This window comes from Capra hircus, chromosome 15, assembly GCF_001704415.2.
Source record: "Capra hircus breed San Clemente chromosome 15, ASM170441v1, whole genome shotgun sequence".
Taxonomy (NCBI): Eukaryota; Metazoa; Chordata; class Mammalia; order Artiodactyla; family Bovidae; genus Capra; species Capra hircus.
Genome location: NC_030822.1, coordinates 57,994,974 through 58,019,047, shown reverse-complemented (window position 1 = coordinate 58,019,047; position 24,074 = coordinate 57,994,974). Strand labels below are relative to the sequence as shown.

At 39.8% G+C, this 24,074-nt stretch overlaps 1 protein-coding gene across 7 annotated transcripts in view; it reads right to left on the bottom strand.

Annotated features, from left to right (window-relative positions):
* USP28 (ubiquitin specific peptidase 28) overlaps positions 1–24,074 on the bottom strand; it is a 69,911-nt gene that overhangs the window by 6,786 nt on the left and 39,051 nt on the right. For 2 of the 7 annotated variants that reach the window (XM_018059758.1, XM_018059760.1), the window contains exons 6-20: positions 22,893–22,979; positions 22,058–22,195; positions 21,083–21,156; positions 20,087–20,166; positions 18,784–18,932; positions 16,905–17,032; positions 14,059–14,154; positions 9,703–9,882; positions 7,144–7,364; positions 6,244–6,314; positions 4,579–4,807; positions 2,408–2,599; positions 1,490–1,629; positions 1,145–1,330; positions 83–178 (exon numbers count right to left, since the gene is read on the bottom strand). In XM_018059758.1, coding sequence (XP_017915247.1) covers positions 83–178; positions 1,145–1,330; positions 1,490–1,629; positions 2,408–2,599; positions 4,579–4,807; positions 6,244–6,314; positions 7,144–7,364; positions 9,703–9,882; positions 14,059–14,154; positions 16,905–17,032; positions 18,784–18,932; positions 20,087–20,166; positions 21,083–21,156; positions 22,058–22,195; positions 22,893–22,979 — 2,067 coding nt within the window. The remainder of the gene's footprint in view (positions 1–82; positions 179–1,144; positions 1,331–1,489; positions 1,630–2,407; positions 2,600–4,578; positions 4,808–6,243; positions 6,315–7,143; positions 7,365–9,702; positions 9,883–14,058; positions 14,155–16,904; positions 17,033–18,783; positions 18,933–20,086; positions 20,167–21,082; positions 21,157–22,057; positions 22,196–22,892; positions 22,980–24,074) is intronic. The other 5 variants (XM_018059759.1, XM_018059761.1, XM_018059762.1 and 2 more) reach the window with 4 other exon arrangements.

Sequence of the window (24,074 nt, the reverse complement as noted above, 5' to 3'; positions counted from 1 at the left end):
TGATCCCTGTGGTATAAGGATTAGAATTTAATCCTAATTCTAACTAAATTATAATTAAAAAAACAAGACAAAACAGAGATACCTTAATAAGCCCTGCTTCAGACCCATCTCGGTCAAAGGTCTGACGGGCTTTAGCTATGGCCAGGATGACCCCTTGCATGGCAGGGCTCAGCATCACCTACCACAAGAGGGCACAAAACACAGAGAGAAAGCAGAGGAGAAAGGTTCAGAAGAAGACTGTGAAAGAAAGGTGAACAGACTGCCGCAGGGAAGCAGGGCGGCGTGCCCCCCGGCCAGCAGCCACTGCAGGGGCAGGCTCACACACCCCGCTCAACACTAGCAGCCCCTGGCCCTCTGCACGAGCACAAGACCTTGCCCATGACAAGGTATTCCTATAGACTCTCTCTAATTTAGCAGATGAATAAAGAGGTATGTCTAAAAATACCTACGATATGGCACTGCTACATAATCAAGGTAAATTACAGCTCTCAAAGGGGAAAGGTCTGAGGAGAGAATTCCACCTGAGTTCTGAGGTTTGGGTGTCCATCCTGAATACACCAGTCTTTCAGGTGAACAGCACATCTGAAACAGTCTGAAGCTAGCAGGTACACAAACAGGACTTTATAAAGTGAAAACCTTGCAATGATTAAAAAAAAACAAACCGTCCCCCAGAAACCTGAGGACAGGATTCAGGACTGTTAGTGTGCGGTGACAGCTGCAAAGGAGCCAGACAGCGAGCAACCCGGAAATCTGCAGCTTCTCCCCGGAGCTTCAGAGTCAAAACCAGGTCAACTCACATTCGACCTGCTCACTAGACAACTGAAATTCTAGTATTTGGAGGAAATGCAATGGACTAATGTTACCAAAGACTCCTGATTTAAAAGGCAATATTTGTTCAGGATATGACATATGGAACTAAATTCTACCTTTCTGAGCCACCTGGACTCCACAGTGGCCTCGTAAGGACAGGTCTGAGCAGAGACCTGCCAGCAGCGGTGTATGATGGTGACTAAGGCCCTCTCGCCCACCACCTATGTCTAGGAGAAAACACTGTTGCTGAACGCCTTACACAGCTATGCTCAGTCACATGAGCAGGAAACACAAGACTGACGACAGACAGCTAGACCCTGACTCATCTCTGTACCTCCTCATCATATCCATCTGCATCAGATCTAACCAGAATCCTTCCCACACTGGGAATCTCGACTTCAGAGACCTCAGCATTAGGCTGGGCAGCAGACTCTGCGTCACGAGCCTGTGGGGGCTGCTCTGACTGCTCTGCAAGGTTTGTTTCCGGGGGCATGGGCTTCTTGGGTTCAGCTTCCTTAAGCTGTGGCAGCAGAATGGAGAGAAAGAGTAAGAAAAAAACAGAAATAAAGAGGGATTGGTTAAATGCAGCAGACACAGAATAATAGAAATGTGAGAAAACTGTGGCAATTATTGCCGAAAGCCCACCCCTCCTGATTTTGGGCTTCTAGGCCCCTCTCACCTCACTCAGTGCAGCTTCTACGCCACTGTTCTCATAGGCATGTGCTGTGTTTGCTATCGCCTGGGCAGTCTGCTCCTTCACGATCACAGCATGCTCAGAGGACAGGCACCGAGCCCCATGGGAAGAGGCTACTGAAGATTCTGAGAAAGAATAGCAGGTAGGAATCAGCATCTGGTAATAAAACCACTAGAACACTGTACAAGGCAAGCAGGACTGGATACAAAGTTTGATGTGCACACCTTCTAACTAACCTTTTGAAAAAATTATGTAAATTTCCCCTAGAAACTAGTGGCTAAAAGAAACAGCTACTTCAGCAAGGAGTCACTGATGATTCTGTAAAGTTTAATGTGCTCCCAATGTTGTCACTAAGAGTCGGACACAACTGAGCGACTTCACTTTCACTTTTCACTTTCGTACACTGGAGAAGGAAATGGCAGCCCACTCCAGTGCTCTTGCCTGGAGAATCCCAGGGACAGGGGAGCCTGGTGGGCTGCCGTCTCTGGGGTCGCACAGAGTCGGACACGACTGAGCGACTTAGCAGCAGCAGCAGCAATGTTGTACTTCTTCATGGCAAAAAGGCTTCCTATAAACAACTATCCGTTAGGGAGATCACCTTTACAGAACAGTTTTCATAAAATCTACCTATTAATCTTACCATAGTTTCTCCCGCAACCTGGGAAATAAACACTAAACAGAATGAAAGTACAGGCAGCTAGCTGCTCATCTTTCTGCTGGTACCTCTGCTCAGCAGAACTGACTGTCTAGAGCCACAAGCTAGGCTGTCAGGTTGTGCAACACCAACTCTGATCCCACTGCGCAGAGCATGGCATGGCTCACTCAGAGGACGTGCACAGGGCTGGCTACCGGAGTGCAGCGTGAACTCCCCAAGTCACTGGCATAAATGCCCTGCTCAGATACCTTGTGATGGAGAGAAGTCCTGTGATGCCGAGCTGGTGGAAGATTCCATCTGAGGAATTTTGCAAGACTGCTCTTCTTCCCATTCCTCCACTTCCTGCTCAAACCTCCAGTTATCTTCCTGAATGTAATGCTTAAGTTCAACAGACAGGGCTTCCACTTCTGACATCTGATCTAATTCATTCGGGGCCGCCTCTAGGGAAGAACAAAGACACAGTTAAAATAGAGTCCCACCAAGCAAAAGGTCTCAAGGAAACCAAAGCTCCTTTCCAGAAAAAAAGAAAGTAAGACACTTTGTCTTTTTTCTTACTTTTAATGAAAAATACACACACAATCCATCCATTGTCCGAAGTACTGACAGTACCAGGCCAATAGTCATGGTACCCCAATAACAGTGGCTGGCATATTGGAAGGGAGGGACATTAAATATTTGTTAAATGAATCAATCAATGGTAACAAGAGAGGATTTGGAGTAGAGGCCAATCACGGACAAAATAGCAAGAACAAACCAAACATTTCTTGGGAATTCAGAAAATCATTAGATTCAATGGAAAATTCAAGATAAACAGTTTTATCAGTGTAAACAATGCCCCTATCACTGATAAGAATATCCATCTCCAGGACTTCCCTGGTGGTCCAGTGGTTGGGGCTCTGAGCTTCCACTGTAGGGGACATGGGTTTGATCCCTGGTCAGGGAAATAAGATCTCACATGCAATATAGAGTGGTCAAAAAATAATAATAATAAATTGAATTAAATAACAAAGTATATCCATCTCAAGATGGTTGAAAGTGAAAACCAAGACATTTATACTGCCTAAAGTTTCACATAATCAAGTGCTACCACAAAGCAAAGGGATACAAAGGTTAGATCAATAATACCTGGGGTTCACTAAAGGTTATGATGAAAAATGGCAAGGCTATCAATGACATATTCAATCTCATTTCCAACCCTACAACCGAAACAAATCATAAAAACCTACTGAAGAGTAGCACATCCACATACTGGTTGCTGTTAACTAGTCTTTTCACTAAATGACAGTTCCCACTTTTTGTCTATTTCTATAGATGAGCCATACCCATTATAACAAGGCCCCTATATACCACCCACAGCCAGAACAATCGTTTGTACAGAAACACCCACGAGCAGCTGTTCCTGCCCTCACACTGCAAACATGCATTTAGGATGATCAGTTACTGTGAAGTGAGCATTCTCTCCATCCCCTACCTACCAAGCACACAAGAAAGATCATTTGCCGCCCAGACAAAATGCTTATATGTTTCCTTACTTATGAAACACAGTACAGTTTGAACATTAAAAGAAGACGCCCTGTATGATCTTGGATGTGAAAGAAAAAAGAAAGTGTAATATACATGGAAAACAGCACAGAATCTGGAACCAAAATATTTACTGGCTATATGACAAGTACAGAACCTCAGCTGGAAAATATGGGTGATAAGAATTTCTGCCCTGCCTCCTCCGTGTTAGAGTTAATAAGTTATTAGAGAAATAAAGCTTGAAAGCATGCAGTAAGGAGGAAAGTACCAGCATAAACGATAATTACGATTACTGTAGGCATTAGTAGCGGTATTATGAGAAGTCTGAAACCGCTGAGGCAAATCCACTTGTAAAATCTGGCTGTTCTCCAAAAGGTGCAAAAAATACACACACAAGAATGTCACTAAAAAAGGGAAAAACTAGAGGCAACTTAAAAGCATCAACAGGAGGCTGGTTTAATAAATTATATATATACTCAATGCAATGGAATTATTTTACAGTTGTTAATAGGAATAAGTTGGTTCTATTCATAAAAAGAGAGATTGCTAAGAAAAACAATGAAAAAGATGCCAAACAGAATGGAAAAATATCTCATTTGGTGGGAAAAAAATGGGGTATAGGTGAGATATCAATAAATAAAACCTAGCATCTGCACAGAACATTTCTAGAAGACTACATTAGGAGCCTAAGAATGGATACTTGTTGGGCTCAAGGAAGTAGGAAAGCAAACTTATTTTTCCTTTTTCTTCTTTTTTATACTATTTGTGTTTCTTAAACACATCATTACTTTCTAATAGATCTGAGTTTAATTGTTTTTTTTTTAAACTACAAGACTGTTCCCTTCCCTGAGAAGTACACAATCTCTCCAAGCCTGGCCTCAGCTTACAGTGTTTTTACCTGCATTGAAGTGGGGTAGCTTGTCGTTAATGTACATCAGGCAGTAAGCACTAACATTTCTCTGGCCCCCATAGGAATCTCTTTCAAGTTCTTCCCAGGAAGACTCGGTAACAGAGATGTCGTTGTACTTGAGCCAGACTTGTCGCGGCTGATTATAGACGTAGGCCCAGTAGTGCCCCGCGTTCGCCTGTCCTTCGTGAACAAGGACTGCATGCAAGCGGTAAGGCACCTGCAAGTCAGAAAGGGTTCCCCGTGTTAGGTGAAAGCAAAGCCAACCGACAGGAGTTTACGTGACGAAAATTCCGAAGCATACCCAACCATAAGACCGAAGAAAACTGCCCATTTACACGTGTGTGATGTAGGGTTCACATCAACAAAACATCTTGTTGATTCAAGATGAACTGAAAAAAACACAGCCTTGGAATCTCCCAATTATGTCTCCATTCCTGAATCTTTAAAATCAGACGGCTAAACTAGATGACCTCTGAGACCTCTTTCAACTCTATAAACTCCTATGATTATAGATCTAAAACAAAAGATAACTGAGACCTATTTATTCCCCCAGTTCCAAACTCAGTCTATCTAAAAATAGAAGCACCATGACCACTCATGTTGAGAAGATGCTTACCACACCTGGGACCTGTAGAAGTTATGCTGTTCTAGGACTAAGTTTTATTAACTAAAATCAATAAAATTTTCTATTAACTAAAATCTAAGTTAGCATATTTCATTATGAATCAGTCACATGGTCTTTATATTTCTTCTTGCAGGTAATCATCCACTTATCTGGGGTGAAGACCTTTTTAACTACATACTTGTTTGTTTCAAAATCTGAAAATCTTCCCCTGCCCCGCCACCCCTGCTGGCAATATGGAGAAAGTAACAGTAACACTTAAGTGCTAAGTTAAGTATTGGTGAAAGAAAGGCGAGTCAGTAAAGTAAAATTACATTCAATCAGTACCTTGACTTGTTTTTACGGTGGTAAATTTTTTAAAGAATAGAAAAGAGAAAACGGTCAACACCCAAGACTCACACGGTACATTCTTGCTATGCAACACAACTATGGTTTCCCGTAACCCTAGAAACAGGGCTCTCCTTCCACAGTCACGCATTTACACAGAAGCCCATGGAGGGCAGTCCCCTAACTGCAGCCTCTTTCCCGTCTATGCCCAGAATGTTATTCTAAATAAAAACATATATGGAAAGTAAGAATTTCTGCCCTGCCTACCTCTCTTTTGGAATTAATAGAGACATAAAGGTTAAAAAATCATACTGCTAAACAAAGGATCATGAAGGATCACGGTACTTTGCAAAGGATGGGGAACCAGTCCCTGGTCAGGTTTTCTCCACTGTACTGCTTAATTACCATTTTATGAGAAATTTTATTAATATTTAACAACAAACCTTTCCAATACATGGAAAAAATACCATGTGGCAGACTCAGGACAAATATGTTTTACATCCTGTTGGTGGTAGAAGGAAGATACACTGCTCTTTTTCAGCCTAAAACACAGAATAATACATATTTCTTTCCAAAATTAATTCTTATATCTTAGGGAAGTTTCCATTCAGTTTCAAAGAAAACCATCAACTTCTCTGTCTGTATCTGCCCATTAGCACCATTAGAACATGCCTTGACTACTTCCCCATCAATTTTCATTCTACCTGACGGAGGAGAGGATCACAGTACATCTGCTCAATAGTCTGGGTAGTGCTTGCAATACCGTTCTTTAAGTCTGTTAAAAAAAGAACACTCAGTTATAATGATTTCATCCCATGTCACACATGCAGCTTTAGCTCCGCAAAGACTACAGCTTCTCTCTACCTGAGGTTTCCACCCTTTCAGGTTCTCTCTACCTGAGGTTGTCACCCTTTCAGCTTCTCTCTATGAACCATAAGGAAGCAGGCAGTTTTAAAGAAGCTAGTGCTTTAGGTTACAAAGACTTATAGTTTAATATAACTACATTAAGATTTCTAAAAAAAAACTTGGGAGGAAACTAAATTTGTATCCTTTACTTATTTATTGCTCCTAGATAAAAGGAGAAAGAAGGGGAGGACAAGAAACGAGACAAGGCCAAAGGATTTTAGGAACAAAATGCTGAATAATATGATTTTACACTGCATGCATTAATCAAATATTCTTTGCCTCCTTAACTGTCAATAAAGCATACTGTATGCAGAAAAAATTTTTAAAGTGGAAATTCAGGAAACTGCAATTCTAAGTTTGGGTCACCTGAAGTCAGAGTTCAGATAAGCTACAGGAAAAGAAATCCAGCAGACGCAGAAAATTCTCTAAGGGGAGTGGCATTGTGTATCCAAGATACCCAGGAATTCCCAGAAAGTTTGAGGAAGAAATCTAGGGAAGAACTTTCATGGTTATATTACTAAAGCAAAGTGTCTGACCTAATCTCACAGGGAACAAAAAGTACCAAAGAGGTCACAATTCCTCAAATTCAACAGAGTACATGGAAATGACAGGACGTGTCTCCAAGGTGCCTAATTTCCATGTATTCACACAAACAGAAAAGGCAAAGAGTAACCCTCTGACAAGCAAAAAGAGCCAACCTTGTATATCCTGTTCAATCTCGTTCCTCCACCTCTGCAGGCAGGTCTTAACAAAGTTTATCTCCTCATCTGTGACTGTTCGAGGAGCTGGGTGTGCGGGCATTTCCACGGAAGAACGGGGAGGTGTAAGTGGCTGCTCTGCCATCTTAGACTTGTGTACAGAATCTTCAGAGGAAGAAAAGGTTCCTTCAGCTTCCTGAGACGTGCTCTCTTTACTTGAACTGAAGGAAGATTAAAAAAAGAAAAAATGCTCACATGATAATTTCCAAACTATGTGTGTGTGCTCAGTTGCTAAATCATGTCCGACTCTTTGGGACCTCATGGACTGCAGCTCTGGAGGAGGGCATGGCAACCCACACCAGTATTCCTGCCTGGAGCATCCCATGGACAGAGGAGCCTGGCAGGCTACAGTCTATATGGTCGCAAATAATTGGCCGGATATGACTGAAGCAACTTAGCATACATGCGTGGACTATAGCCTGCCTGGCTCCTCTGTCCACGTGGTTTCCCTGGCAAGAATACAGGAGCAGGTTGCCATTTTCTCCTCCATTTCCAAAATACATCTTTGCCTAAACTAATACACTCTGTAAAGCACGCTGCTCTGTGGGAAAGCACAGCTACGATTTGTGAGTGTTTACTCTATAAAGTTACTGAGCCAAACCTTTCCTTTACAGGCATCATCTCATTTAACACAGCTTGCTGATGAGGCAGGTACTATCACCAATCCTATTTTACCAACTTTCAAACCCAAGATTCAGAGAAATAAACCAGTGTTCCCAAGTTCACCCAGCTAGTCAAGGACAGGGAGGGATTACACTCACATCTGCCTCACATAGTTTACAAGTCTATGGTACTTGCTTTCTAACCACGTGTAACAATGAACCTTCTTCTCAAGAAGAAAGGATGAGAAGGAACATGGCAAAGAGGAGATGGGGAGTGGAGTGGTCAAGGGATCAACTATTGTGTTCCCAAGATGTAACTGACCAAAGTGAGATGGACAGGTGGATCCAGGAACAAAATACACAGAAGAAAAACAGCATCAGCTGTATACCCAACACGCAGGAACGCAAACCAGGTGGCACTCTGGGAAAGCACAGGGCGCAGAACTTGCAGGCAGACAACTCCAGCTCCACCACATCTCAGCTCAACACCCAAGGAGACGGTAGTAGCCTCGGGTAAGGAATCTGACACCTCAGCTATGAGAGGTGGATGCCAGCCACTTTACATCATTGTTATAAACTGAGAATAATGATGTAAAGTAACTGTTAATTTATCTACTAATTACCGCCAAAAAAAACTGCACACAGACAAATCAGCAGGAATACAAATGAATCTAAGTATACTTAGGTTTCTGTTTCACACCAAAACCGAAGAACATAAACTTCCCAGTTCTGACTTAAACTCTCACTCCCCTTCCTCCTTGCCTCTCTCCCATATACAAAATAACGGAGCAAACCTCTTTTCCCTGAGGACCTATACATATGGGAAAACAAAGCCAGTGTAAGCAAAAGAGGAGATGTCTCAATCTCAAAAAAGACTACACACACACACACACACACACACACACACAGATCAACTTTAAAATCTAATATCAGTCAGTATCATTTCATATTATTAAAACTGATAAAACCACTTTTTAAAAATTAAAATCATTTATATTTTACAAAGGACATGAAAACAGTCTACGAAAATCCAAACGCACACACATAGGTAGAGTATAAAAGTAAAGGAACGCTCCCTCCACCCCGTGCCTTGAGCCATCCCCTAGAGATAACTGCTATTACCATTTGTTATGTTCTGTCCAAATAGGCACTCTGCACACACATGAATGAATGAATAGTAACACGTGTGTGTGGGAGGGGCGGCAAGGGCGGCGAAGGAATGATTGGGTTTCTTTTAAAAACATAAAAAAGTCTAAACTCTTCTATAGGCTCTAGTGTTTTTGCTAGCCAGGACACACAGATCACATTTGATCCGAGCTGGCCCCAACGGCTCCTCCAGACCACAAAGGCTGTTGCACACAGCTGAGCCAGAAGAGAATCAAGGCCTGCGGGCCATGGCCTCTCCGTCTCTTTGCTGGATAAGCCGCTGGAGGTTGTCCTCTTCAATTTCTAGCCAGTTCTTTCTCTTATTCTAATTTTCTACTTGTAAATAAGTTTCCCTTTGCTTGATGTTTACTCAGACGTGCAGACTCCTTCAGCAGACGAGTGAATGCCATGTTTTAGAAAATCAGTGGCTGACTGTTCCTCTGGGAAAGGCCTTTCATGGCAGTTAGCTTATAGCAACCTCCAAGCCAGTTGGGCCTGGCAGAGAATGAACACTGTTCCAGACAGTTCAAGACATCTCTGTAATAATCCCAACTATTCCTTGGGTGAGACGAATGCATGGGTGGGAATTACGAACAATCACTTAAGTGGCAAAACCCTTCCCTATAAGACAAAGAGCTCATGGCCCATGAGCTCTCACGGGGCGAGTGTTCATCGGGGTGGAAACATGGCACACAGCTCAGATTAAGTTGAAATCCCCAATATGTACTATTTTAAAACTTGTTTCTGTTACCTTTCCTTGGATGTCAGGTCAGAAGTCAGGCAGTGTGCTGAAGAAAGTGGCTCTGTAATGCACGCCCCACTTTGAGATGCAGAGCTCTCAGAGGCAGGTCTTGTACTAGCAAATTCAATTACGTATTTCAACATGTCCGGAAGCGGGAACCGGGCTGGGCCCGAGCCATACTTCACATACCTACAAGGCAGAGAAAACGGTACTCTAGTGCCAAGGCATCTTGTTCTTTCAGGCTCGCTGCATTAGTATATGGAGAGTCAATGGAAAGGCTTATCCCTAAAGGCTACACAATATTTAATACGTTAATCTACAGAGCAAAACTTTTCTAACTACGAAAGTGAAAACAGATGACAATCTGAATCTTTATACTTGACAGAAAGCATTTCAGGTGGGCTCCCATTCAAAGTCACACCAATGGTGCTTTCTCTTAATTCAAATCACATTCAGGCTCTACTCATAAAAGTAAACTCTATTTGTTAAAGGAAGAGAGATATATCATCATTATTCAAATCTGAAAATAATGCTGTTGGAACTATTAGGTTGGTGCAAAAGTAACTGCAGTTTTGCATTGCTGAAATTTGCCATTTGATGTTGGAATATATTAAATAAATGTGGTTATGTTATACATTTTAATGTACACTTCTTGCTTTATGTTTTTTTTGCTAATGGCTTATTACTTGTTTATTTTATATGTGTTTTAGACTATGGAAATGATGTTAGCTAGAAAGCAAATTCACGCTATTTTCTTATTCGAGTTCAAAATGGGTCATAACGCAGCTGAGACAACTCACAACATCAACAATGCATTTAGCCCAGGAATTTCTAACGAATGTACAGTGCAGTGGTGGTTCTAGAAGTTTGGCAAAGGAACCTAGAGCCTGAAAGATTAAGAACATAGTGGCTGGTCACCAGAAGTTGACCAATTGAGAGGATCACTGAAGCTGATCCTCTTACAACTACAGGATGAGTTGCCCAAGAACTCAGTGTTGACCATTCTGTGATTGTTTGGCATTTGAAGCAAATTAAAAAGGTGAAAAAGCTCAGAAACTGGGTACCCTCATGAGCTGACTGAAAATCAACAAACTTGTCACTCTCAAGTGTCATCTTCTCTTATTCTGCACAACAACAAACCATTTCTTATGGTTTGTGATGCGCAACAAAAAGTGGATTATACATGACAACCAGTGACAATGAGCTCAGTGGCTGGACAGAGAAGCAGCTCCAAAGCACTTTCCAAACTTGCACCAAAAAAGGTCACGGTCACTGTTTGGTGGTCTGCTGCCGGTCTGATCCACTATAGCTTTCTGAATCCCAGTGAAACCACTACCTCTGAGAAGTATGTTCAGCAAATGGATGAGATGCACTGAAAACTGCAACGTCTGCAGCCAGCACTGGTCAACAGAATGGGCCCAATTCTTCTCCATGACAACGCCCAACCAAACGCCACATAAACAATGCTCCAAAGGCTGAACAAACTGGGCTACAAAGTTTTGCCTCATCTGTCATATTCACCTGACCTCTCGCCAACTGACTACCACTTCTTCAAGCATCTCAACAACATTTTGCAGGGAAAACGCTTCCACAACCAGCAGGATGCAGAAAATGCTTTCCAAGAGTTCATCGAATCACAGGGTACAGATTTTTATGCTACAGGAATAAGCATACTTTTTTCTCGTTGGCAAAAATGTGTTGACTGTAATGGTTCCTACTTTGATTAATAAAGATGTGTTTGAGCCAAGTTATACTGATTTAAAATTCAGGGTCTGAAACCACAAACACTTTTGTACCAATCCAATGTACCCAAGGTTTCTTCCCTTTGCTGCATTTTAGATCAAGTAATCTGCAATTAGGAAATATGAGAGAAAGCTGGAAATGGGAAGTAGGTGTTGACAATGGTCAGAGTTTAAGTCCTACGTACACTATGATTCACATACTCATTTAACAGAGAAGGCCAGGCATAAATTACTGAAGATTTCTTAGGAATCAGTAAATAATAAATGTCTTCAATATGTAATCAAAATAACTAATTATTTTAGTAATACCCAATGTTCTGCCATTACTAGCACATGTTACCCTAAGAAAAGAGACTTACTTTAGTGAATTCTACAGTTCACTGCAGTAGAGAGTCTAAATGGTACATAAGTTGACTCACAGGTACAGGTAAACTATAATTTTGGGATTCCATTTACAAAAGGAGAGAATCACTTCACATTTTTCTTCTCTGAATAAAGTGAAAGAAACAGCCACAGAACTACGGAGAAGTAAAATTTTCTGTTTCTATATCAAAAAGGACATTATGAAATGAAAAGTAAAATATAATGCAACTCAAAATCAACCACGTTAGAGGATATGTAGCAAAGACACTTCATCCTCTCTAATTTAAAAGAGAAACAGAATGATTTCTCCTGTGGATTTGCCTGCCACAGAGAGTTTTGGCTTGCAAAGAAAAGGATGTTAAATATATAAAGCTAGAGGAACTTTAAATAACTGTTTCTAGTCCTTAGATCTGTATCTTTGGCTTACTTTCAGCCATCAACTTATCTAAACTTGACTGATCTTTCAAGATCTATTTTCTCCATGGTCTTCTTTCAGTATGTCATTCCCTTTAACACTGAAGGAACATCTCCCATCTCTGAACTCCTTGTCTATCCCACAGACATGGTAAATGTCTTCTTAAGCACTGTTTATTGAAAGAATTTATTAATACATGACTGCCTTGGACCAAAGGAAACCTCTTTCTAGTAGAACTGCAGCACTGATAATCTGTCATAAGGTTTTAAGCCATCATTTTACATACGTAACTCTTCCCAGGTTTGTTGTATTTTAACATGATACTTATACAAAATTTCAGGAACAAATCTTCTTTGAGAAACTTATCTTCATTTCTATGACATCATCATTTTCCTGTTCTTCTAATGAATTCCTTTAGACCAACTACTTCATACAATGTATTAATTCAGTAGAATTAGAATGAAAGTGGTTTCAAAAAAGACGTCTACACTGTGCACAAGAAATCTTATTTTTAATTTTATATCAAGATACTTTTACAGAAGAAATGGTGAACTTTTCTTTTTAAATAATAAAAGTAATACACATACCTGGTAAGAAAACTCAAATTCAAGAAAGGATAAAACAAACCATAAAAACCATCCATTCCCACCTCAGTTCTATTACCTAATGGTATCCATTAACAAGTTCCTTGCAAAGATTCCCAGAACTATGTCACACACAGAGAAGCAATTTTTCAAAAATAATTACTCAAGTAAAATTATCCAAAAATTTAAGTCACTTTATTTTAAAAAGAAAGTCATATTCATACTACAGAAAATACTCCTGTATGCTATTTAAAATCTAAATAAGTCAGAATGCCTAGCTGGTTACTGGCAAATTGAGTATTTTTCAGTTAAAATACCTCAGATATACCAGGTATGTTGTATGAAAACAATTATAACTTTCCAATCTTATAGAGTATCACTCAAACCTTTAAAGTAAAATATTGCTATAGGTATAAAGTCCTGTAAATCACTTCCAAGAGTATCTGAGGACTCAATTTTCAGCTAAAGTCTATATTAAGACAATGAGATGATGGATCCTAACAACTCTTGGGTAAATTCTTCCTAAGTGAGAGGGAGGGAGCTGGGAAGTGGCACCCATAGGTGCAGGGTCTTTCTCAGGCTGGTATAGCAGGGTTTGCCTCTCAGGGAAATTACTGAGCCAGCAATGAAGCAGTCAGAGGTAGCATAGTGGTAGCAGCAAAAATAGTAAGTAGATAAAGGCCAAAAAAAAAAAAGCCACTGACACTGTATGGACTCTCCTTCCTAAAGACTAAATTAATAGTCTCTGACTAGAGAGACGTTACACTGATTCCTTCTTAGGAAGTCATAGGGTGACTTCACAAAAGCAGTCAGCAAGAACACATGAACAATGACTTCTCCACAGGAGAAAGGACTTCGTATGTGTCAAAAATACAAGCACTCTCTTTGAGTCAGCGCTGCTGACTTGTTTTACCTTTCCCAGGCACTTAAAAGACTGCTTTCTCAAGACAGAGGGATTAGAGTTTTGTGATAGTTACCTCTCCTGTGTCTGTGAACACGATGGCAAGGAAAGCAGAAAAAGTAAAGAGCTATGAAATCAGAACTTGGCTTCCCTTCAGTACACTGTCAATAACTCACCATGTGACTTGGGTCAAAGGTGTCCTGGGACCACCACTGCCCATCTTAAAGACTGTTTCACATTTTCCTTATCCATTTTATAAAATATATTAGTTAATACTTAAACTCTGAATTAATTTTTAGATAAAGGCAAATTATCCAATTTTAATACCCCATTCTAAGTACAAAGATGTCTACAACTCACCTTTCCAGTTTTTGCTGCAGAATTTTTATTTCTTCTTTGAGTTTTCGAATACACTCTCGCTTACTTCGAACAAGTTCTTTGCTCCTATACATATACCTAAGCAAATAATAATCCCACAAACACAATTTATATTTAAAAACATTAATAACATAAAGTTTCAGCAAACTTTGGATACAAGGAAACTGCCTTAATCAGACACAGGGTTAGTTCTATGTTAGCTCTATGAAAATACAGAGCTAACATCATATTTAACGATGAAAGACTAAAAAAAGTCTTCCCCTCTAAGATCAGGAACAATCCAAGAACCACTCTTGCCTCTTCTATTCAATGTTTTTACTGGAGGCATAGTCAGTGCAATAAGGTAAAAAAAAGAAATAAAATTCATATAGATAGAAGAGGAAGTGAAACTGCCTTCATTTGCAGATAACAGGATCATGTACATAGGAAATCTCAAGGAATCTACAAAATGCATCAGAACTGATAACTGAATTTATTAGTAATGCCAAAAGACACAAAGTCAATTAAAAAAGAAAGAGGAAAAAAATCTATTGCATTTCCATATATCTGTAAAGGACAAATGAAAAGTAAATTTTTTTTCCAAGGCCATATAACATCAAAGGCAAAAATTAATTAGGAATAAATAACCAGATGTACACAAAAAAATTATAAATCATTGCTGAGAGAAATTAACAAAGAGTTGAATAAATGAAGCTATACCATGCTCATGGAACTAGAGGACTAAAAACTGCTAAAATGTCAATTTCCCCAAATTGATCTATACATTCAACACAGTCCCAATTAGAATCCCAGGAGCTACCAGGGGTTTTGACAAGATGATTTTAATACTTAAATAGAAATGAACTGAGAATAGCCAAAATATTAAAAAACAAAAACAAAACAGTAACACAGCAGGAGATTCATACTATCTGATGTCAAGATTTATAATAAAATCACAGTAGTTAATAGTGTGCGCACCGGCATAAGATTACACCACAGACAGAATAAAACCTCCAGAAAAAGACCCACAAATTTAAGTCCAACTAATTTTTTTTAAAAGTATCAAGGTAATTCAGTGGAGAAAAGGGAGCTGTTTAAACAAATGATGCTGAAATAACTGGATAACCACATGCCGCCTTACCACCTCCTGCAAAAATATCCCCTTACCTCATACCATATATGAAAATAAACTCTAAATGGTCACAGACATGAACGTAAGAGTAAAGGTCACAAAGTTTCTAGAAAAAAATATCAAAGAACTTTGTGACCCTGGGTTGGAAGATTTCTTAATTAGAATACAAAAAGCACAAACTATGAAAGGGCAACTGATATATTAGACTTCATCAAAACTAAAAACTCCTGCTCTTCTAAAAACACTAGTAAAGAAATAGAAGAGACAAACAAAGACAGATTTAGATTCATATCTAAAATATATAAAGAACTCTTACAACTCAGTATGAACACAATCAACCAAACTAAAAAGTGGGCAAGAGATACCTCCCCTAAGAAAATATCTAAATGACCATTAATTAAGCACACAAAAAGATGCTCAGTGTCATTATCATGGAAATACAAGTCAAAAGAAAAATAACGGTATTCCTATAAACCCAATGAACAGTGAAAATGAAAGTCGCTCAGTCATGTCTGACTCTGTGCCACCCCATGGGCTAGCCCGCCAGGCTCCTCTGTGCGTAAGAGTTCTCCAGGCCAGAATACTGGAGTGGGTGCTAGCCATTCCCTTCTCCAGGGGATCTTCCCAACCCAGGGACTAAATCCAGGTCTCTCACATTGCAGGTGGATTCTTTACCATCTGAGCCACCAAGAAAAGCCCCAATAAACCCAACAGAATGGCTAAAATTTAAAAGGCTGATAATTCCAAATACTGGTGAGAACTTAGCAAATGTAGCTTTCATACACTGCTGATAGGAACACAAAATTATATAGCCACTTTAGAGAACAGTTTAGAAATTTCTTATAAAGTTAAAAAAATACTTTTCATACAATAACCAGGAATCTCACTCCCAGGTATCTTACCCAGAAGCACTAAAAGCCACACCAAAACTTTTATATGAAAATTCATATTCATAATAGCCTAAAACTGGATACATCTGAAATGTCCCTAAATTAGTTAATGGAAAAAACATTGTGGTACATCATACAATATAATACTACTCAATATTAAGAAAGAAATCACTGATACATGCAACAACACATATAAATTCCAAAAACATTATTCTAAGTGAAAGACCACAACAGGGTGCATAATGAATATTAATGCCCCTAATTGTAACACTTTATAAATGACAAAACTAGAGGGCCAGAGAATAAGTCAGTGGCAGCCTGAGGGTAGAGGGAAGGGACTGACTATAAAGGGGCATGGGCGATGGAAATATTCTGTATCTTGACTGCGGTAGTGGTTACTTGACTGCATATAGTCATCAAAATTCATTGGCTGGACACTTAAGTATGGTAACATTTCTTTGTATGTAAACTATATGTTGATAAAACAGACTTAAAATTATGTCAGTCTGTCTAGTATTTTTTTCAGGAATACAAATAGTATTCAGATGAGAAAGAAATACACAGCAGCTATTCCACATACTGTTCATCATCACAGAGAGCAGAGCTTTCACCTAAAGCCTAACTACTCAAATTGTGGTCCAGAGATCAGAAAATAGCATCACCCTAAGAACTTCTTAGAAATGCAAACTCTTGGGCCCCCACCTAGATCCACTGAATCCAAATTTGCATATTATCAAGACCTCCAGGAGAGTACTACGGACATTACACTTAGTACAAGCTGACTTCTGCCACAGCACATCAAGAAGACAGTCAACCACAGAACTCACCTGTCCATATAAATGATCTGAGGAAATTCAAGCTTATTGTGAATTTTCTCTGGCTGACCCAGGGATTGATTGAACTCAAATCTTGAGAGTTCAAAGGTCAACACTGGAGGTAGCTTTGTAAACCAACGCTAAATCAAGAGTAGAAATAACAGGAGCGAAAAGTTAAGTTTAGGAAACAGCAATAGCCAGATTTAAACTCTCTCTCATTAGACTCTCTTTTGGTATAGAATTTATATTCAAATCAAACTCATACTGAAACTTCTTTTTAATCCCAAATAGTAAAAATGCCCATACAGAATCATGCCTTCTTACAGAATATGGTTAAACACTCCTCAAGACTCCAAACTGACAAGCCAGTGAACAACATTTTAATTCAACTATCATCGTCAGAAATACTGACCTTTAAATATATGACCTGTACCAAAAATCTACATATCATTCACTACATCATCAGCATTTAAGAGGCTTAAAACCTGGAGAAAATAGCTAGCCCAACCAATCAGAAATTGTCTAAAAAGACTAATACGTGTACACGTCCTCTATACTACTTATTCACACACAGTTTGAATCCCCTTTACTACTAAAGACGAAAATTGAAACAGCCTCATGATTCTGAGGGTTCTGAAAAAAATCTCTGAATTCCAAGAATTTATGGATATCACAAAGGACTTCAACAAATCAACCTATTAAGTTACCTTGAGTTTCAAGAAAAGAAAGTACTGAGTTATAAAAAATATATATATATCTCAACTGTCACTGATCATAGATGAGGAAAGACTACACCAGGAAAGGCATTTCTGTTCAATTCACCTGTGTGGCAGAGGTTCATACCAGTAACTTTAACATGTTCCCTTTACCAAAGGTGCACATAGCTATATTCCCTCCACATAGCCTTGTCGGCATGAGGTGAACCAGACAGTCTGCCTGACCTCCTCAGAGCTAAATCTAAACAGGCCCTATTTTCTATGTTTTCTAATAGAGAGGTCCGAGTCTTGAATAAAAGTCTCCAGAGGTCCAAGTTGTGAATAAACGCTCTTTCTCTTTTGTAAGAGCATGCGTCAGCTCTGTACAGATGGCACAGATGTTACGTCTCCCAATCAGGAATCAACACGCTCCTTGGAAAGCCAGGGAGGCAACAGTTCTCTCCCGGTTCTAACACTGCTCTACAGCTAATGTACTTTGACACGGCTCATGTCAGGCTCCCCGTTAAATTCAAGAAAGATTTTCTTCCTCTTGTAAGTAATTACTGGACTGGACTCATAAAAAGCACAATTCTGTTTCAAAATGTATGATGAAAGGAGAGTAATTCAAGCTGTGTGGTGCTGGCAATTATGCTACAATATAACTCACTAATTCTTAACCCAATGGGAATGTTAAGATATTAATTACCCTTACTCGTCCTTCACCTTCCCCCTTTCTTTACAACCCACAAAAACAAATAAATCAATCTTAAATTAAAAAAAATTTAAAGCAAAGGCAGAATTTACAATTGAGAACAGTAAATACTATAATAGGGAAGATATTCTAAATGGCATACCATAGGAATTAATCACTGTACTTTTACCCTCCGAAAATATGGAGGCAGTGGGTTCTCCCTACTCAGGTACAGGTAGGCTTCAACAGAAAGAGAGAAACTTGATCATACTTAAAACATCAGAGGCAGCATACAACCTTTATATGATTAACTCAAATTACAAGAATTTAATTATCAAATACTAAGACTCACTACTCTTATCAACTCATAAAGACACTTCAGGCTAGTACAAATCCTGCTAAGTGTAAGAAGTTATTTAATACATGACGTGAAAACAGTCTGCCCAAAAGCTCAGTCTTATTTAACTGGCTTTGTCACTGGCAAAAGCAAAAATATCCAACTCACCTCTTGTCCGTACTTCACTGAATGATCGGAAGGAAGCAGCTCAATGTCACCCTCCACCATGGCCCCTTCTAAACATTCGTCTAAGTTACGATAACCGTTTACCTGAAGGGGATACTGGCCGAAGGTCTCATTGTTACAAAAGGGCTTTCCTAGGCAAAGAGACAGATTGCTTTTTTAAAGGCATCACTACTGCTTTCTAAAGCTTTTTTCCTGGCACCACAGAAACAGTATCATCTTAATTCAGCAATTTGCTGAAAACAGGTTAGAAGTATACATGGTCTTGATGAACCAGTGGATCCATTCACAGATCACTGACAACTGCTAACCTCACAAAAAAGAAAGACAACCAGAGGTAACATGCCTCCTAATCAAAGGCTGTCCTGCCATCTACAGATTAGTCTCGACTACTTAAAAAGCCTTACCTGAATCTGGCCAAATTCTAGATCCAACTATCAATGTATGAAATGATGAGCAGAGAGGAATATGTTAAACTATATCACAGATAAGTGAGCAGCAAAACTTTAGACTGTAGAGAACATAAGAGAATAACCTAATTTCTTTAAAAAAAAAATGTATTTCAAGGAAGAAAGAATGGGAGGATGGGATAGTCTGCAGATTCTGGAAAAAACTGAAAAGACATATATCAACCAGTCACAAATGAACCACATTTGATCCTGATTAACACAAATGGTAAAAAAGTATACACATAGGGAAGTGCACGTATCTTTACATACATAAAATTATTTATTTATATACACAAACAATTATAAAACAAATAGGGTATTTGAACACTTGGCTAGTTGTATATGACAGTAAGAAATGCTGTTTTGGGGAAGTGACAGTGGATTAGATTGTTTTAAGGAGCCTATCAGAAGGGTAAAAGACGACAAGGGTTAGATGGGGAATGGCTGGCCACGTGTCCAATGCACAGCTAGGTAAGCCACTAGAAGAGATACACATTTTTTGGCAGTCTGACTCAACGGAACTTTGAGTTTAGATATTATGTCTGAAAAAAACAGAGAAAACTGATAAATATCAGTGTACATCTGATATTAATACCAGGTTTGGGCTGGGCAATATTATACAATTCAATATAACATCTCTGCAACAAACACTGTGCCCATTTTGCAGATGAAGAGACTGAGGATACATGATCTAGGATCATGGAGCTTGTCCATGGTCACACACACCAAAGAGGCAGAACTAGTATTCAGACCTGCACTTGTCTGACTCTCAAGCCTCTTCACAGTAAATACACATGTGGTCACAAGTCGAGAATTAACATTTAGAGCAGAGGATTTACCTTCACGAATCCCTTCAGTGAGGAAAGTACCATAGAACAGCTGCACCATTGGATTTTCAGATTTGTTCCTGGGATTGCTACTTTTAAAACAAGGAAACAATTCTGTATCATTTGGATGAGGTAAGCAATATACTAAATCAAACAATCATTCAAAAGCAAAAGTAAAACATTTTCATTAAGAGCCAGGTATGGTCTAAAGTAAAGGATTAGTTACTCACTGAACAAGTTTAGTTCAAAAACACACTGATCAAGTATATGCCCAGCACTGTACTAAATTCTGGAGACACAAAGGCAACAGGCACGATTGCTGGTCTTAAGGAGCTGAAAGTCTGGTAAGGAAGTCATACATGCAAATACATGTATGTGTGTACATTCAACAGATAACATCCATATCCAGTGGCAGAAGTGTATAAGGTATAGAAGTTGTATAAAAGCAAGAATGAGCCCTCTTGTGCAGTTTTTCAAATGAAAAAGTTTTCCTTGTGGCACAAGGAAATGGAAAGAAAAGTTTATTTCTATAATCCCTTCTTAAATGTATTGGAAAGCTGTTTTATGATACATACTTCTTCCATCTAGAGTTAAAAAAAAAAAGCTTAGGAAACAAATACCTCTGCATCTATATTTGGTAAGAGGTATTTATATTCTTTGCCTTGAATTTTACTTCTGTCAGTGATTGAAACAATTAAATTCAACGTATTCATATTACACCTCCATTCTCACATCAAGGATTGATTTGACCTTTCAATACATTTTACAGCACAGGTGTTGACTTTTAAAAGTTAATAGCTATGGCCCTTTTAGTAAAAAGTTACAGGTTAATGTGATTATCTATAGAGGGGAAAACGAAAGGGAAGGGGGATAAACAATGACAACTGTGAGTGGTTACCCCATGGGGTTTGGTAAAAATCAGTCATTTCTACTTGAGAAGAATAATCTCCTGTAACATCATTCTCAGTGAACCGCTATGAGGAGAATGCACAAATCCGCCACACTCACTTAACATTAACAGCTAGCTGGAAGGCGTCCTCCAGCCAATCCAGGAGCTTGTGTGTGAACTCACTCACATCTTGCTGTAAGAGAGGCACAAAGTGCAGAAGAGTTAGACTCGACACTGTATGCGGGCAAATGAAACTCTGCCCTCACCCCACCAATGAGTAAGGCTCTATTACTGTGCAAGATTCCTTGTTCAGGTCCAAATATCATGAAGATACAAGGAACACTGGAGCCCAAGGCTGCAGACAGCACACAAGGTGCGCTAGGGGATCTCTGACTAGGAGGAAATGGAACGCTGCCCCTTCCAGCCACATCTATTTGTAACAAACTATCAAACACTTCCAGCTAGGCCTTTTAGAAAGGTTCAAAGAACAGACTGTAGTCTTCTAGAATAGGAGATCTGTAGGGAGAAAGGAAACATTTTGGAATGTTTTGAGAATTCTGTAGAACTGTAAGACCTTTAGACAAACAGAGGGGAAAAAAAAGTAATTGTATGAACAGTGCTAGTTTTGATTTTAATAGGAGATAGGGAAAGGAATAGACTTGAGACTAGAAAAGAAAGACTGCTCAGAAAAGCTACTGAACTCGGGTTTAGACAGTTTTAAAATTAGGATTTCGATCTGGGCCATTCCAAGACAAAGGTGCAGAAAAAGGACGGACTTTCTTTTCCCCGGTGACCCTTTGCCGTGATTCACTGAGGTATCTTCCACACTCCTCCTTTCTAATTCAACAGTCCCTGGAACACTCTCTTCTTTCTACTACTTCTTTCCTTTAGCACTGCCAGCCTCCTCTACACAACACACACACGCACGTACCTTCTTTTTACCACCTGTTCCTTAAGCGTTATAAAGGGCAAAAGCAGGCACTAAAGTCCTACACCGTCACGGTCACAGCTTATTCTACAGCTGAGACAAAGCAGCGTCACAGTGATGGTCACAAGGCACCACTGCCAGCTCCAGGACTAGAGGCTTCCTGTACCTGCTGCTCCTCAGGTGATCGGAAGGCTCCCTTCAAGAGGTCCAGGGCTGCTGAAGGGTCGACAAACTTGCGATTTGATCCCATCATCAGGGCAAACAAATATTGAAGCTCCTGCATAAACACGATATTTCTCTTTTCCTGCAGGAAAGATGGCCACATGTACTCTTATAACCTCGTATTTGGAAAATTAGGACGCGTAAAGAGAAAAGTTGTTAACAATCACTCCCTAATTTACATTTAGGAAGATCTAGATCAGAGTCAGGTCTCAAATTGTTACAGGCATTCTGATAAGGGCTGTGGTGGGGACTGCCCTAAACTCAAGACTACCTGTGTACTGACAGAAGCCAGAGGCCGCACACTGTCCGAAAGCAGAAGTGTTCCCTCCCTAAAGCCGCTGCCCGCCCTCCTGCTGGGAACAGCACCACGAGGAGAAATCTTGGCGGGGCAGGGCTGATCTGGGCAGGAGGCTACCCCCTTTGGCAAGAATGAGCTGAAGGCTCTTCTATGACGCTCCAGGCCTCCCGCGTCACGTCATCCACTCTGCATGTCTCAGCGCAAGTGGCTGAAGGAGCCTGAAGGAGGCCCAGTGGCAGAGAAGCTGAGGCCACCACAGTGACCCGTTGCTTTCTTAGAACTATTTTTCTCATTTTATTCCTGCTTAACTTCACATTTTTGTAAATCCTTATTTCTTGTCACAAAGAAATAAAAGGGATCATCAGGAAACGGAAACAAATGTTGCTGAAGCCAGAGGACATCACAGTCACCAGCTTTAACCAAAATCTAAAGGCCTTTGGGATGAAAGGGGCTGAACAGTGAAGACTCCTCAACAATTTACCGTGTGACTTGGACAATTTTCAAGTACGTTCTGTGGTAGACTATAGCTGAGGACAAGTCTTCGGAATTCAGGCAATTGAAACAGAGACTGAAATAAAGAAGGAAATGGATTAATAGCCTTTCTTTCAAAATAACTGCAGCAAAAAAAAAAATTTTTTAATCTTAAAAATATGTGTATAACCATTAACTTGGTATTTCTGTTCTAAGGAAATAATGGCTATGTATAAAAATTAAGCAGGAAGAATGTTAACCCTTTTTAGAGAAAAACTAGAAGTAACCTAATGGCTAATAGGAAAAGATTAAATAAACTATAGCGCACCTGTACAGCAGATTATTATACAGTCATTAATGCTGTAGAAACAATGTTTTCATAAGACAGACTTCTACACAGTACAAATGAATGGTCCAGAGTTACATATATCAACTCGGATGCATCTCAGAAACAGTCTGTGTAGAAGAATAAGAGTACTATGCTGTGCATATGAGGTTTAATTATATAAAACAACATGGTACACTGTTTAGGGTTACATACACCTGTGGGTTTATCTAGGAAGGCAGGCACACACGGGGGAATGGGCACAACAGGGACTCAACAGTACAGGGATTTGAAACATTTCCTTCTAAAACTGGGTGGCGAGTACAGCTGTGTTCATTACTCTCTACTCTTTATCGTAAGTACTGTATTTTAAGAATTATAACAGTAGATATCTCGGACTGGCAGAATTAGGGAGAGGAATTCCTTTTTATTGCTTATAAATTACACATTTTTCCAACTATGACTAACTCTCTTTTCAAAGCTGATGTTTTAAAAAATCTCTTGTATGACCCTAACTCTTCATCCCAACAGACTCCTCCAGTGAAAAAGCCTTCCAGCCCATAGATCAGAACTCCTGAAGCAGCAGCCTGGGTGGACAATGGGCCTCCGACCTCCCAGACTCCATCACAAGCTCTACAGGATTCAGCCAGTAGTACACCGAGACTGGGAACATCATAAGCTCTACTGGGATTCAGCCAACAGGAGGAATGGACACCTGGCCTGGCAACTTTAGTCAGGTGAGGCTAGGATAGCACAGTTCTGTCTGGAGCCAGGCCTGGGATGCTCAGCTCTACCTGCCACCTGCTCTCTTCTCTTCCCACCTCCCCTGTCTACCTAGCCCTTCTCCACTCCTCTCAGTTTCATCCC